We start from the raw sequence: 16,623 nt of genomic DNA on the forward strand, positions 1-16,623 counted from the left end.
TCATTCTTGTACTGTCTTCTCACACTTGCCGCTCACACACACACACACACACACACACACACACACTGACACGCACTCACTGTCACAGTCCCATATCTTTAGGGTTTTTAGTGGGCAGAAGCATCTCTCTGAGTATAATTCTAGCGCAGCTTTTAAACAGCTCCCCCACTCAGAAGCCAAGAGGCAAAGAGCTGAGAGCTGACTCCATGTAGACAGATAGCAAGTGACTGGCTGGCTGGCAGGAGGACAGGAAATAAAAAGCCATATAAAAAAAAGATAGAAAAGAGGAGGGAGTCAGTGGCGGCGGTATGAAATTGTCTGTACACATCAGCCAGCAGTGTTGACAAGATGTTGATTGAGCTAGTCTTGTCATTTCGTTCCTGCTTACCCCCCGGTGTTTTAACTGCAAGACAGCTGCTGGCTGGATCTGTGTCACAGTTCCAGCCCTTTTCTGCCCCCCCCCCCCCCCCCCCCCCCCCCCCCCCCCCACCACCATACCCCACCACCCCCACCCCGCACCCACCCTGCTTCTGCCTCTCCCGCTCTTGCTTTTTTCTTTTCCATCTCTCTGTATCCCAATTTCCCTCTCTAGCGCCCTCCACCCCCCAGCCCCCACTCCCAACCCCCCCCACCCACACCCTCTCTCCTCCTCGTTCGGCAGTGTTTGGATGGAAGGGCTTTCAGTATAATTTACTGTGCTTTTAAATCATTAACTTCTTGTGCTGTTTGCAAAAGCCCTGGTTTAGTGTGTGCATAACAGCTGACGTGGTGGATGAAAAAGTAATGGGACGCAACATGTGACGAGAGAGGGAACTTGAAGATGGGACGTGGATGAATGAAAGGGAAAAAAACAAAAGCATGAAACCTTTTCCCCAGATGCAGACATGACAAGTAAACAAAACAAATAAATATATAAATATATATATTAATAATTGATTAAAAATCCATAAAACAATAAAGAGATAATGTTAAAATTGCCTCCATCTCTTGCTTTTTCTAAAAGGCAGCGGAAATGAAAACAAAGGAATTCTCTACATAGATTCTGTGCTGGGACTCTGGGCCTAATGCCCTGGGGTGTCAATTAATTTAGTCTGGGGATTTGCGGCCTACTCTTCCTAATTGAGCCCAGTGGAGACCCCCTTGGCTCTTCACGATAGGAAGTAGTGCGTTTCATAATTAATACTTTTTTTTCCTCCTTTATTATTATTATTTTTTAATGAGGGTGGTAATGTTGTAAATGTATGCATCTCATTAGAGTAAAAGGGCCATCTATGCTATTGTTCACTTCTGCAGTGTTTGCTGCTGGTGAGATGAATAAGAGAGGGAGGCTCATTCAGAAGCAGCAATGGCACATTGAAGTCAGAGCTGTCCTTTTGTGTGTGTTTGAATATAAAACACAGCTAGCTCAATGAGAGTCTCATTAGTGTTGCTTAATATGTGTGCTTTTTAAAGCTTAGAGGTTAATGCCCGACTTGCCTCCATTTCACTGGAGCTCTCTTTAATTTGATGCATAATTCTTTTTTGTCAGCAGCTGACAAGAGCCTCTTCAGAGAAAGCAGCTGAGCTGTGTTGTGAACTGCATCCAACAGGAACACAAAAGGCACAAAAACATTTCTAATTAAACCTGTTCAAAATGTTTCTCTTTACTTTGCGCCTCACGCTCAACACTACAGAGGATATTTTGTGAACTTTCCTCTCGCCCCACCTCTTCGTCCAGGGAACATAACTCCTGGCGATTAAACAAATTACCTCCTTCTCCCAGGAGAGCTATGGATCCAGTGAAAACAGTGAGTGTGTGATTCACAATGCTGCCACCTTTCTGCTCCCACAAAGCGGCCTTCAAATTGCCATTTATTAATCAATGTCTGTGGTTAGTCTGTGTGCAGAATTTCTGTTCCCCTTTCATCTGGACAAGTTTTAATTTAACATCAAATTTTCATTCTGTTCATCAGATTGTCTATAGCTCGAAACATTTCTTAAAAAGTACTGATGACTAAGAGCTTCCAGAGCACAAGAGAGGGCAGGGAAAAAAATGTACCTGCCAACCTCAATACATCCTGCTTTGTGTTGAGAAAAAGAAGGGAAGGGGAAAACTAATTTCCTGAAACTCCATTTCTTAAGCGTTGATTAGTAAAGGAGCATAATTAGAGTGAAATGTGAAGTCAGGGTTTTTTCAGATTGCGCCGCTTCCTCTAGAAAAATCAGGCCATGATTAATGAATAAATGATTAATGAGCGAACTAATTAATCAATTAATTATTAAGCAAGCACTCTGAACAAGAAACGGGGTAAGATGACGGGGAACAGTGGATATAAGAGACGGTTAGGGTGTGTGTTAGAGAAAAAAGGATTTAGGATAATCTGCCTGTTTGTTCTGTCAGTTTGTTTTGTCTTCCGTTGCAGGGGAGGATGAGGAAGAGGGCGGATGGGAGGAGATGGAAGACTCAGCCCTTGTCTTGAGCTTCCTGAGTCAGCCCTGTGTGTGTGTGTGAGAGAGAGAGAGAGACAGAGAGAGAGAGAGAGAGAGAGAGCACTGACCTCAAAATGCTGCATTTGCAATTACCCCCCCCCCCCTCCCCTCATATACGTCTTAGGGGTCAGGTCTTTGGGTTACACAGTTGTGAAGCCTGGGATAACATTTACCAACTACAGTGACGGTGTTTGTTGTTTGTGTTTGTGTTGTGAGAGGCCACGTGACCCAAAAGCAACACTTTTGAAAAAAAGGCTGAAGAAGGGGTGTCGCAAAGTACCCCTTCTCTAACCAGCACCCCCCCCCCCCCCCCCCCCCACCCCGTCTTTAACTAGGACACCCCATCAATCTTTGATAATGTGCCGCGTGGGTCTCTCCTATGTGACCAGGCTGATGAGACATCACAGCAGGGATTGATGTATGAAATGCAGACCGCCAATGTAACTGTGATATACTGGACCGTTTCAAGTCAAGTTTGACCTTTTTTTCCCAGATATTAATCGCTGCAGTGAAAGAATATATGTATGATATATCCCTCCCCCCGGAGCTCCGCAGACTTTATTCTTTGGCATGGGTTTCTTCTTTACCTTTAACTTAGTGAAGGTGGAGTTTTTTTTTTTTCATGTCTACCAACATTCCCCAGAGCCGCTACACAACAGGATATGGGACGCAAAATATTATTTTATAAGCGGATGGGTTTATTGTTTCTATTAAAATGCAGCCTTACTCTATAAAGCCGTATTTTTCCCCCACCTCCCCCTGACACCCGGAAACACATCCTCAAAGAGAGAACATGAGAGAGGGAATCTTTCATCCCTGCATATCTTTCCTGGCGTTTACTGCCGGCCTTATTAACGGAGCTGTGAGTGACGGGGGCAGAGTGTGTTGCGAGAGTCTCGGGGGGCTTTGATGGAGGCAGACGATGGAGCTGCGGCGCGCTGAGGGCAAGATCATTCTTACGTTTATCCGCTCAAAGTGCTTTGTAAAGTTCTTTGTCTTTGCACCCTTTTCCCTGACACTCCTTTAACGTCTCTGTACCATCTAGTCTTTTGTTTTTCTGTAACGGCCTCTGGCTGACGGACTAGTGCTGCATTCTGTCCTAATCGTACCATAGCATAGCAGATTTCCTCAGAGTCATCTGGGTATGAATGGTCTTTGTCACGCTGGGTGGGTTGGCTCATTGACTATGAAACCCTGGACATATGGTGGCTGTGTGTTGCAATGTATCACAGCAGAGAATACCATGGGCTGGGCTCTTGACCCTTGCTCGGCCTTTAACACCTTACCGGCTGCACCCAAGTCTGTGGTTTGATGAACTTAAACACTTCATTGTGCACTCTGTGGTGGGGTGTGTGTTTTCTCTTTTACTTTATCCACTTTTACTCTGGATAAAGAATGTATAGTTTGCAGCAACAGGGACAGATGTGAACTCTGCTATGTGACTGTTTTACCAAATATATATATATACTTTTTCTCAGGCTGCACTGACACGCAGATGGACACACACTTTGTCAGTGGCACATTGTTTGCAAAGCAGAAGCGAGGCAACGCTATAGACAGCAACACTGCATGTATCTTTGACAGCCAGACTTCTACAGAGCAATCTCCCTTTGTCCTGGCGCGATAAGCCTGTTAATTAAGTGTCTAACGGGGACGTCTAGAGCATCTACTACAGTGACATTGCCACCCAAATAGAACCACACTGCACAGGGAACTGAGTTCAGCCTCTATCCACACATCAGGTCAAACTACAAAGACGACAAATTTCAGCAAACTTCAAACTTTTCAAACGCGTCTCTTGAGCTCCTTTCTCTCTTCCAAACATTTTTATCTCTCTATCTGCAAAACAGGAGTTTCTTTGCAGGTCACATCTACTGAGAGGCCTCAGGTTTGGGGCTCTGATAAACAAGTGGAGCGTTACAGGCTCTTAAGCCCATCTGGTGAGATGATCGATCATTAGACAGAGTGTGAAGATAACTCCCTCAGCTTGCCTGCTGGCTACCACTGATCCCATATCACCCTCGCAGGATATGGTATGAATCACAGGAAGTTGAGATCAATCTATATAGATTGTGCCGCTTGATTACAAATGAAAAAAAAAAACCCATTTGGCTTAGCCTCTTGAATGCCTCTGAGTCTGGCTGTGTTTGTGTGAATGCGTGGGTGTGTGCGATATGCACGTCTACGTGTGTTAAATAATAGCTTTTTTAACTTTCTCCTTTTTACCGATTTCTGATATTTGTTGAGCCCACTCTCTACAATCTCTCCTACCTGCACTTATTTACTTTGCACAGTCCATCCTGCTCTTAAAGCTCCCTTCTTGAGGGAGTCTTCTTTTAAATCTTAATTAAAACAGACTCCAACACCCCACCACCACCGCAACCGCAACCCCCACCCTCCCCCCTCCCAAGGGCTGGCTGAAAGCAGCTTAGAACAATCAAGAGGACGGATTAGAAGTGAGAAGAAAAGAAGAGGAGAGGAGACGCGAGAGGGAGAGGGAGAGAGGTGCTGCTGGGGGGAGAGAAACAACAACAAGAATGGAACGGTAGAGGAAAATATCGAGAGGACTGACCCCTTTCCTTCATCCCACTGATCCCCCCCCCCCCCCCAATGCCTTGCTCTGTCTCTCCCTCTCTCTCAGGGCTCTGGAGTCTTGGCCTGACCTATTGACATTCAGCTTCTCGGCAGATTAAGCAGCGAATGGAGCCTCTGGAAAGGGTAAACACACTGGAGGAACAATGACCAACAGGCGGCAACCTTATTGGATTCTAATTAAGTGCCAGGAGAGATGGCTGGGGGCATGTTAAGTGCTGTGGGACACAAGTTAGAGCCCCAGCCCTCAAGTACCATAACTCACATCACCTACACTCCCATACTTTCTTGTAGATGGTCACCGCCCTTTCCTTTATCTCTTTCTGTATCACTCTACCCTGTCCTAGTCTTCTACTTTTCAATCTATTTGCCCACGGTTTCACATATGGCCCATGAGAGTGGCAAACAGAGGCTTTTAAAGCACTCCTCTGAGAGCTATTTGCCATCCTTCTTTTCCTGGGCTACCTCAGCCCCCCCCCCCACAAAAAAAAGCCCCATCCCCACTCTGCCTCCCCCAGTTTTTTAACAAGGTGGAACGTGGCTCATCCCCCAGAGGTAACTGTTTGAGCGATAAGGTTAAAATAGGCTGAAAATTTGGGAGAGATTATTTGATATTGAAGAGATTGAATTATCTGGAGTGAGGGAGAGGGATGAAGGAGAGCAAAATCATTTTTCTGCATCGCCCTCGGGAGGAGCACTACCAGAGGGAGGGAAGCGAGGGAGCTAAATGGGTATAGAAGAGAAGAGCTCAGTGGTCACAAATCTAAAAATATGACCTCTTCTTTTCATTCCCTCTTCTTTTTTTTGTATTCATGTCCCAATTAACCAGTGTGCCAATTTGAGTGCGAGTCCAAGCAGGTCTCTTTATATATATGAACTTTCTCACTGGTGCAGTGGGTCCTCCAGCCTTTGAGTGGTCCCCTGATTAAGCCGGCTCACAATGATGCTGTGGTTTCCGGGTCCCCTGCATGGAACCACGAGCCCTAATTAGACTGGTCTCATTAATGTGTTAGTGTGAGAGAAGGCCCCGGCCATCATGGGTTGACACAGAAGGGGGAGAAAAAAAAGCAATGCCCCGCTAGAGACAGGCCATCGTCACCTCAGCAGGCATATAAAGCAATTCATTAATTGGTGTGAAAACACACACGCGCACACATAAGGCCACACATGTGCAAACACACACACACACTCTCACACCTCGGCTCGAATACACATACTAATGTTATGGGTATTCCATGAACCTGTTGCTTGTTAACACATTACCTGGGATCAAAGAGGCAAAGGCTGGAAGGAGAGGGGACTAGAGGAGTCATTATTTGTCGAGGAAAATTGCAGCCTAGTGTCATGTTTGTCCTTTGGCAGAATAGAGGTTTCATCCATTTCACAAAATGGAAGGATCTCTTACCTCCCCACCATCATGTGAGTCTTTGAAATCCTCAGAGCACTTTTTTTTTTAATTAAAGCTGTGAGAAAATGAATCAGAGCTTCAGTTGTGATCCAAGCCCGGGGGTATAAAAGGGATCCACATGACCACTGTCCATTTCCACACCATTACAGCAACAGTCATGGCTGTAATGGGCTGAATCGGGCCATTGATTTCTCTCATGCACCCTCTCTTTCAACCCTCCAAAAATCTAGTCTGTGCCAGCTCTGAGATACACCCAGTTCTTTTTAACAAAACATCACATGCTCAAAGACAGCAAAACTTTAGCACACACACACACACACACACACACACACACACACACACACACACACACACACACACACACACACACACACACACACACACACACACACACACACACACACACACACACACACACACACACACACAGCCAATACAATACGTCCCAGCTTGAGTTCCTGGGGAGTTAAACAAAGGACTGGCTTTAAATTGGCTTTTAAAGAACTCCCCGGCACAATCAGGGAGTTGACTTGAGCTACTATAGTGTGTCAGAGGTCTGTTTAGAGAAAGAAGGGTAGTTAGGCCGGGGTCTATAGTGCACTGAATGGCTAATCTAAAGTGTGACGGCTCAAGAGCTTCCCTCGACTGGCTTCAATAGGCCTCCAATCAGGCCTGACTTCCCCTCAATCTTTGGTCAGCTGTTTTAACCGGCCTGCGATTGAGTGGCTTCATTAAGGGCCTATTTATCTTTCCCTGTATCACAGTCCTGACAGACTGGTGAAATGCTTAACAAACCCACGCACCACCTCAAAGGGAACCTGAGCAGATGCACAACTGCATTAGCACACGCAGAATATTCAACAACACACTAGTTAAGAGCAAGCGTCTTTTCACTTAATTGAAAAGATGTAAAAAATAAAAAATCTTGTTTTTTCTTTTTAACTCTGCTGTTTTTTTGTTTTTTTAACAAACTTCCAACATGTATTCTCCTTTTCTTTTTCTTTTTTTTTTTTACCAGACAACCTACACCCCCTCCTCTCTCTGGCTTCCCTGCAGCTTTGCCTCCTCACAAGTTCTCTCTAGAAAATAGTCCCGGGCCATGTAGCCTTGTCGTACCTTCGAGGGGTTTGGCGTGCGGCTGTGTTGAAGTGTAAGTGCCGCGCACGCAGAATAGCAGGACCGGGTCACCTCGTGACCTCACACAGACAGAGACCCTCCCAAACAAGCCGCAGCAAACAGCTTTCTGTAGCCACTCTCTGCCTTTGATCTGAAGCAGCAGAGATGGGATCTGTCTCCTCTCTCTCCTCTTTTGCCCTTTTCTCCCTTTCTTTACGACATCTTCTTATATCTCCCTTTCCCCTCCCGCTGAGCAGGTGTATTAAATGAGGTGACTATTCCAGCAGCATTGGGCCGAACCTCAAAGTGCAGTCTGTGAAGAGGGCTTTTCTTTCCTTCCCTCTTATCTTTTATCCCTTCCATCGCCCCATCTCCTTTGCTCTCCCTTTTCCTTTCCCTTTATCCTTCTCCATCCCCTTTTACTCCTTTTAACGTGTTCCCTCGCACTCCTGAATGTGAAATTGAGAGGGCCCTGCCTCTCATCTATTTGAATTCATCTACACCTCCCTGTCTATCTCCCTCTGTGCATCTCTCTCAGCCTTTTGTCTATTTAGCTATACGTCTAATTATGCTGTCTCACTTATGTAATTAGCGCAAAAATAAATGGCTTCTGTAGCTTTGTCTCTCCCCTTCACCCCTCCTGTTGCAGGCTCTGAGAAAACAAATTATGGAGAACAATAGGTACAAATGGCTTCTGCACCAAACCACATGATGGATGCAGCCCGGGTTCCCCGCATCTCATCCCTTCCTTTTTCCCCTCCTCGCTCGCTCTCTTTACTCTCCCTCCCTTCTCCATTATCTCCAGCTCTATATGTCTCTGTTTGGGAACAGGGGAGGACTTGAGCAGTCTCTCGCCCAACTACCCTATCATTGTATGGCTGTATCATCTGTCTTCCCTTCTTGGCACTGACACTATATTCACACTGACATCATATTAGGTAAGGTCCTTTTTCTATCCCTTTCTTTTTCTTTCCTTCTCTCTGCTCCACTCCCTCTTTTTCCCTTCCCCTGCTGTTGTCTCCACTGGCACTCTCCTCTCCTCTATCCCCCTGAGCATTCTATACAGCACGACTGCAAAGCCAACGCCTGGGACTTTCTAAAGCAAACAGCCAGCATCCTGTGCCGTAGCCCCATCTGTGGATAGTCTGAGCAGGGAACAATCAGTCCCTCTCCTCCTCTGCTTCGTTCTCTTTCCAGCCCCCTGGGATCTGCGCAGCACTAGGATGCCTCAGTCAGACGGGTGCAATGTGCTGGAACAATGGTTGGGTTGCCTCCTCCAGGAGGGGTGTTAGGTTCACCTCAGCCAGCTTGGGATGCACTTAGCCATGTGTTCTTACCCTCCTTGCTGCAGCTTTACAGGAATGTGGCAAAAAAAATGAGCAGAAAAAACTGTCCCACTATACTTCTTCCTTACCTCCCCCTCCCCCAGTTCCACAACTCTACACTCCAAGTGTACACCTGAGATCGAATGTTTCGCCTGAGGTGTTGAAATATCAACTTTCTGTTAATCCCCTTCAGATTTCCAGTCTAGTTACACGTGCTTCCACCACATCCAACCGACGTCAGTCTGCGTTCCAGCGAGGCTGGTGATGTGGATAACACGAGTGCAAACACTGAGCTTCAACCCCTGCTGCAAATACCGCCAAAAAAAAAAAAAAAAAAAAAAAAAATGCCCAGAGATAACACCACCACTTTGTTTTATCACTTGGAAGAAAACACATTGTTGAGAATAAACAGAGCATGGCTCAGAAAAGGAGAGAGACTGAAAGTAAACCTTCATTGATTGTAATGGAGGTAGCGGTATCCAGGTTTGGAAAAGCCATGATATTGATATGAAGTCATATCTCCCAGCCTTTGTTACACCTTTGTTGTGTGTCACCTCTCCCATGCTGGAAGGAAAACAGCGGGTTTGGTTAACACCAATTCAAGCATATCCATTACCTGAAATTCTAGGCTCCTGGCAGTAAATCCCTTTGACCCCTCTCTGCTTTCCTTTTTCTTTCTTCCTCCTTCCTCCCCCCCCTCCCTCCCTCTCCCTTTTCTCATGCTGAGCCCATTGCTGTCTCTGCATCGGCTTTCTTTGGCCAAACAGACGGCGGGGGAGAGAGACACACCTTAGCCTCCCGTCGGTTCAACCGCCATCCTCCTCCACCACCCACACACTTCCACTGTGCCTCAACGTCTCCACACAGCTCAATAACATTAACATGTTCCACTACTGAGGCTGCAGCCGCAGTTAAAAGCTTGATCGGTAAACTTTGACTGACACCTCTCGGTTGATAAAGAATTGGCTGCTTTCTCTCACAGCCCTCCCAGGGCTAAAGTCTCAGTCCTGTCCGAGACTGCCCTTCCACTTTCAAGAAAAAATAAATAAAATAAATGAAAGACACGGCCACACTTTCTCCAACCCTTCACCCTGCCTCCTACAACAACACGGAGCAAGTCTTTTATTGTGCAGAGGAAGAAGAGACTAAGCCACAGCCAACCCACTATTTTGGTTAATGGTTGAGTCACTAACACAATATTAGCCCTGGCGTTTCAGGCAGTTTGAACTGACAGGAAGGAAAGATGAAAAGAAGAATAAAGAGGAGGGGGGGGGGGGGGGGTGGACTTCAAGGAATGAGTAGTCGGAGTATGTAGTCCCAAAAGCATATGCACTGTTTCCTCTACTAACACACTGAGCAGCGGGCGGGCAATCTCTTGTTTCCTTTAATGTGTTTTTACCCCTAGTTGGATAAGGAGATGACATGTCCTGAGAGCTGAAGCATCATTAATTAGACAGTTGGACTTTGACGAATCGCTCCAGAAAGGGCACACAGCCCTGAAGATGCCAAACACTCATCTCAGCTTATCATCCTCTGCCCCAGTGTGTGCCCTTGACCTGTGCGAGCATGTGCGTATGTGTTAAGGGTGTTGCTTCTGTGAGCTCCTCGTGAGTCATTTTTGGATGATGTGCACACGCCACAAGCTCCAGTTCACCGCGCCGAAACACTTCAGATCTTCTATTTAGCAAGCGCCGCTGCCGCCGACAATCAAATTTCACATAAGGCGATAATAAGAGAAATAAATCAGCATCTGGTCTTAAATAAATGTCTGATGGTATTGCTTACTGTACTTTTCTTTTTCCTAAGCCTCTGCTCAGCTGCCAGAATCCTTCTCCAACAGAGCTATCTCTAATACAAGGTTAAGGAACACGGCTGGTGAAGATAACACAGGAACAGATATTGCTGCAACGCAGAAGATAAATTTCAATTTGCTGTTGGTTTCTGTGTCTCGGCAGGAGATATGAAATTCTTGTCTTGCAGGGCAAGAATTGATTAGAAAATAGAAATGAATGTGCGGTCTAGTATGTCTGCAATTTTTCTGTTGTATGTTGGATTCTGGGCTTAGGGTCTTTTGAGATGGTGATACATCTCTCTAGAAGGAAGTGACACTTGCATTTTAGGGGGAGATAAATGCAATCCAAGACATTCTTAAAATAGCTGCCACTGTACAAACGTGACTGTTTCCCTTGGGGGGTTGTTTTAATGACATGCATAAAATTAATCCCAGTCTCTCCCTCTCTCTTTTTCTCTTCATTACTGTGTTTGTACAGAAAAGTAGAAGAGTAAACAAGTTTGTGCTGTCCCTCCCCACCAGTCTGTACGCTTATGATACAGCCTCAAGTGCTCTAGCTGGGGAAGAAGACTCCAGGCACTGGCAGGAAGCTGACACGGGCCCCTCCATTGTCCTCCTATTCCCTGTCATTTCCTCCCCCGGATCCTCCGACTACCCCAGAGGAAGACAAGGTGAGGACGTGCAGAGACAGACACGAGGAGAAAGCAAAGACAAAACCAGGATGGGCAGCGAGGGGTAAAAATAATACTTGAAGAGGCCAAGTGCCACCAGTAGTTTGCTACCTGGCTACTTTGGCTTCCTGTCGTTGAGCCATACCGACGCACACACACACACACACACATCCAGTTAAGTTGCTAACAGCTGATAGCAAAGCCTCAGGACACACTGCCAAGTTCTTTATCTGTGTTTACCCGTGTGGCGAAGCTGATTAGCGACAGGCAACATTATGAAGCTCCATTGTTTCCTTTCTCCTTCCAGTTTCTCCTTCCTGCACAGAGCGAGTGCGTGTGCAGGAAGGGGGACTGGGAGGATATCTGTTTATGAAGAAGGGCAGAAAGACAATGGCACGAGTGCAAGGCACATCTTCAGGATGAGAGGAAACAGCAGGCCATTGTTTAAGATCTCCATCATTCATTACTGGCTCCTTATGTGTGTGTCTGCAGGGACAAATGATTTGTGAGTGAAAATCTGGAGACTTTGTACAAGAAACGTTCAACAACAACGTTCAAACAGTAACTCCATCCTCGATCATATGAGTTACAAATGCAGTGGAGGAAGCGGCGCTGACCTGCAACAAATCACAGATCTTTCTATTGTTGTTGGTTTTTGTTTTGTTTTTTACAAATGAATTTAGAAAATGCATGTTCAATGCAACACACCCAGCAGCCAAACCATTACACAGAGCTCCCATCCACAGGAAATCAAAGTGGGCCAAAATTCATCTATATCTTTGCCATGACTATGTCTCCTAAATAATGCAAGACACTTCTGTTCAACACTCAGCTCCGTTCAGATTCTGCTGCGTCTGCACTACTTTGCACCTCGTATCCAATGCTCCTCGTCGGCCGGCTGGGGGTTCATGCCTCCAAAACTTTCTATTACTTTCCTACTTTCTTCTCAGTCTCTCTGTATCAGAGGGAGTGTACAGGGAAAAGCACTGATGGAGGATGAGAATTGGGGAAAGTAAAGGGAGCGATAGAGAGGATTGGGTATGTTTGTGTGTGTAGATGTGTGCGTGTGTATGTGTTGGAGTGACAGAGAGAGAGAGAGAAGAATAACAAGATGGAGAAAAGGTTAACGATGCTCAGCGGTCTTCCACAGTGTTTCCCTGCTGCTTGTCAGCTTAATCATCAAGACACTGGTGACACATCCGAGTCATATCCCTGAAACAAGACTGCCCTCCCTCCCTTTCCTCTCCCTGGCTTTCTCAGTCCCCCCTCCCTCTGTTTTAAACTCTGTCTCCCTCTGCCCCTCCTGAATCCCTCCACAAGAATTCAAAGAGCAACAGAACTGCAGTTCATAGAATATGCACAGTTCCCTAAAACAAACCTCTCGGGCCGGGCTGCCACTGCATCCACAAACATATCAGCGCTGCATGAGGAAAAAGACAAATCTCTGGTAATGGTTAAGGGAAAAGGCCAGAGCTCATCACTTTTGTCGCCTGGATTTCAGTTCTCTTGTTTCTGTGTGTGCTGCTCGTACGAGGTTTGTGTGCGAGCAGGCTTTCAACCTTTTGGTAAAAAGTCTGCCAGCCGCCTCCGGGCCATTTAGCAGATACGCTCTCATGTCCTCCTGTTCCATAGTCACAAATTCTGTAACCAGGCGAAAAAGAAAAAAAAAAGAGAGTTGTGAGAGGAGGCAAGGTGGGAAATTTCCACGGCGTTACACTATAGTGAGACATGAGTGGCGACATGACTTAAGAGGAAGGGAGAGAAACTTGTAATCTCAGCTCACAGCCTTTGAACTTGGCCCGATGAGACGCAAGCGACCCAAAGCAAAAGGTTCCAAAGAAGAGCTCACTGAAGAAGATTACTCAGAATACTGATGCACTGTGGAATCCAATTCCTCTGGGAGCCCAGGGGACTTTCCGAGAAAGTAAATTATCGGTGTTGTACAAGACTGTATACATACAAATGCATGCTATGCGTCATACACACATTTGAAAGTGAAGCCATGTTCTGTGGCCAAATTTTGATCCCAGAAATACATTTTATGAGTGCAGCCAATTTTGAGCATTGGTGACTGACTGTGTAAGAGTTGCACATTAAATGAGGTCTAGGGTCTCTTAGGTTCTAATTAGGGCAGCTGTTACCATTTTCATTATTTGTGTGTGTGTGTGTGTGTGTGTGTGTGTGAGGGAGAGATAGAGAGGAGTTGTGTGTGCATGTGCCTGTGTGTCAGGGTCGTGGTCGGGGGAAATATGCCACTGTCTGGCTGCCGCCCCTTCTCATCCAGCTGTTGCTAGTCTGTCAGGGAGCAGAGGTCTGCCGGTGTCAAATCCCTCCCCCGAGCTCTGAATAATGACAAAACCATGCGGAACCGGGGCTGAAGGTGCAGATACTCACCAACAAATGGCCATTAAGCACGCTTTGCCATTTGTGATCCTGAAAGCATTGCAAAACTACATGTGATTCAGTCTGGAAGCAACAAGCTGTATGTCTGTTTCAGGCTAAGAAATAATAATAATAATAATAATAATAAACAATTAAGATTTCATTATTCCATTTTTAGTCCCTGGCAGAGAAGATCTGTGTCACTGCCATGCTGATGTGTATTCCTTTGCATTTAAATTTAATTATTTCCTCTCACAGTGTTAATACCATGCACTAGTTTATCAAGGACTCTGAAAAATGCTGATAAGTCAACAGTTGCTCAGTGTTAATTGCTAAAAGCTGCTTTTTTTGCATCAAGACATTTGCAGGACTAAAAACTTATTAGCTGCTCAGACAGCCTGTGTGTTCATAATGATTATATTTATACTGGAGGGAAAACATAGATGTTCTGTTCTCTAACTCAATTAGACAATCACTTAAATCAGAAGTTAGACACGCTGATGCATAGCTTTTACATAAAGGTGGACGTGATAAGCCAGACATGCATCAAATTAAACTCTACTTAATTGTTATTTTGAAAAGGAAAAAAACAAAAAACTAATTAATCTGTGTCATTTCTCATCATAATCTTCCTGATTGTGATTCATGCTGAGTGGTTTGAGTGGATATTTTTCTTCTTTTTTTATGATGCCATAAAGGTTCATAAACAAAGTGAACAACTCAAATGTGCAAACAAAAAACAGCAGGGGGTGGGGGGGCGCTGGAGGGGTGCAGACAGGTGCGTTTTGTCTCTGCTTGTCTCCTGCAAAACAAATGCTCTTTCTCTCTCTCTCTCGCTCTCCCTCCCTTTCTTCCCCACTCTCCCCATCTCTTCCAGCTCACTCTCGCTCTCTCCATCTGCCTCGCTCCATCACGGACGCATATATCCGCGAGACTGCCCCCCACCTACCCACCCCCACCTCTCCTTCCCTCCCCATTACAGACCACGCACCCCTCTCTACCACAGTCTTATCTGTTCATCCAGGGAAAAACTTCACACCCGACCATAGCAGACGGATGGAAAGAGCCTCACACCGTATCACCACACTGAGTCCCTTCGCTTTTAGTTTTAATGGAAATGAATCAGGGGACCACACGGACTTACTGTAGCTTAACTTCAGGGGGGATGAGATGCGGAGCACCGCGCGGCGCTGCCTCATCTCTCAGTGCTTATACAGTATATGCTCCTAACCTGCTTACGTGTCAGCCTAATTATAAAACACAATATCTTTATTCTTATGAATGGGCACATGGGTGTACGCGCACACGCACACGCCTGCCCTGCACACACACGGACCACGGAGCCCCTCCACCACCAACATCATCACCACCACCACTTCTGGTTTAAAAATCTTTAAACTTGAACTTTCCATTCGTGCGCCGCAGCTTCACGTCTGACCACTAACACAGAGAGATCGCCCCCGTGACACACATCCCGGATCCCAACACAGCACGCAAGCAATCACAGCTGTTTCCCCGCGGTTTACGCAGCGCCACAATCCAACCTGTGCCCGGCTCGACTCGGCTGGCAGACAGTGAAACCTCCTGATGTAATCACTCTTCCAAAAAAAAAAAATATATATATATATATATATATATATATATATATATATATATATACTAATTAAACATTTAGCTATAATTAACAGCAGCGAGTTGTAGCACTGCAGCAGATCAGTTCACCCCCTCTATAAAGCCAGCCAGCAGCGCGCTGGATGCGGCTTGACGCAGCGCGCCAGCATGGAGCGAGAGTCCATCCTCTCCATCACCAAAGCCCTGCGATGCGAAATGATAACAAAAGTGCCGTCTTACCTGTAGCCATAAGGCAAAAGATGAGGTATAACGCAGGCATTGTTGTCGCTCTGGCCGCTGGTTCTGTTGGCGTGGAAAGGATTCGCTGGCTCCGTCCGTGCAGACTGAGCTGGTTACGGTCCACCGCGGCACTGGGATATCACCGGAGGGACGAGCGCACTGGGATTCGTCTAGAATAACATCCAGTTTAAAAAAGAAAAAAGAAAGAAAAGGAATGCAGAGCAGTCTGTAAACTCTCACTCAACAGCGCGTCTCCATAGTTGTTAACTTTCCCCGCTGCATCAGCTTCTTTTCTCCACTGTCCGTCCCCGGTCACGCTGGCACAGCCTCTCTGCTCTCTCACTGCGCTCCCCCTAACAGTCCATCAGTGAATCGGGGCGTTTCAATCAGTAGCTTCATCCACTGTCCACTTTTTAAGCAGCCTGATCATCCTGCGCTCGAAAGCGATCTCTCCTCTTCGGCAATGCGCAGTGATAAAGCCCGATGAAGTTGCCTCTCGCCCCCTCCGCTGGACTCCCTCTCTCTTTCTCTGTGTGTGTGTGTGTGTGTGTGTAGCTCTCTCGCTCTCTCTCTTCCCACTGTCACACACTCTCTCCTGCTCTCTCTCACACACACTCTTCCCTTGTCGGTCTCCTCTGTTTACTTCTCACTCCCTCTTACCAATAGGAAATGCGCACTGACAGTCATCTGGTAAGGCGGGGGTGGGTTACACCAAATCTGGCTGGAGCTGAATCGGAGGAGCCCCTATGCTTCAGACGCTTGCCAGAAGGGGGGCCACAGTGGCTCCCGCCCTCAGGAACCCACTATTGGCTGAGCAGGCGTCCTGGGGAGGGTATTTAAAACACTTACTCCAACTTATATGACTACTCTGACAATTTGGGGTGGAGTAGTCCATGTGGAAATCTGAATTATATTCAATATAATGCAGTGATGGACAGACAAGGATGGTCCAAAAGATAATAAGACAATAATCATTCATGGGGCAGCTCAATATTTTCTCCATCTTTAATTCATGTA

The 16,623-nt window shown here is 46.2% G+C and overlaps 1 protein-coding gene across 1 annotated transcript in view; it reads right to left on the reverse strand.

Moving 5' to 3' along the window:
* Positions 1–16,140, reverse strand: part of kirrel3l (kirre like nephrin family adhesion molecule 3, like) — a 33,504-nt gene extending 17,364 nt beyond the window's left edge. Inside the window, exon 1 of the mRNA XM_083989160.1 lies at positions 15,607–16,140. Within this exon, the coding sequence (XP_083845286.1) occupies positions 15,607–15,646 (40 nt within the window). The 5' untranslated portion in view covers positions 15,647–16,140. The remainder of the gene's footprint in view (positions 1–15,606) is intronic.
* Positions 16,141–16,623: the final 483 nt, after the last annotated feature.

The sequence above is a fragment of the Trachurus trachurus genome (genome assembly GCF_905171665.1).
Source record: "Trachurus trachurus genome assembly, chromosome: 16".
Classification (NCBI taxonomy): domain Eukaryota; kingdom Metazoa; phylum Chordata; class Actinopteri; order Carangiformes; family Carangidae; genus Trachurus; species Trachurus trachurus.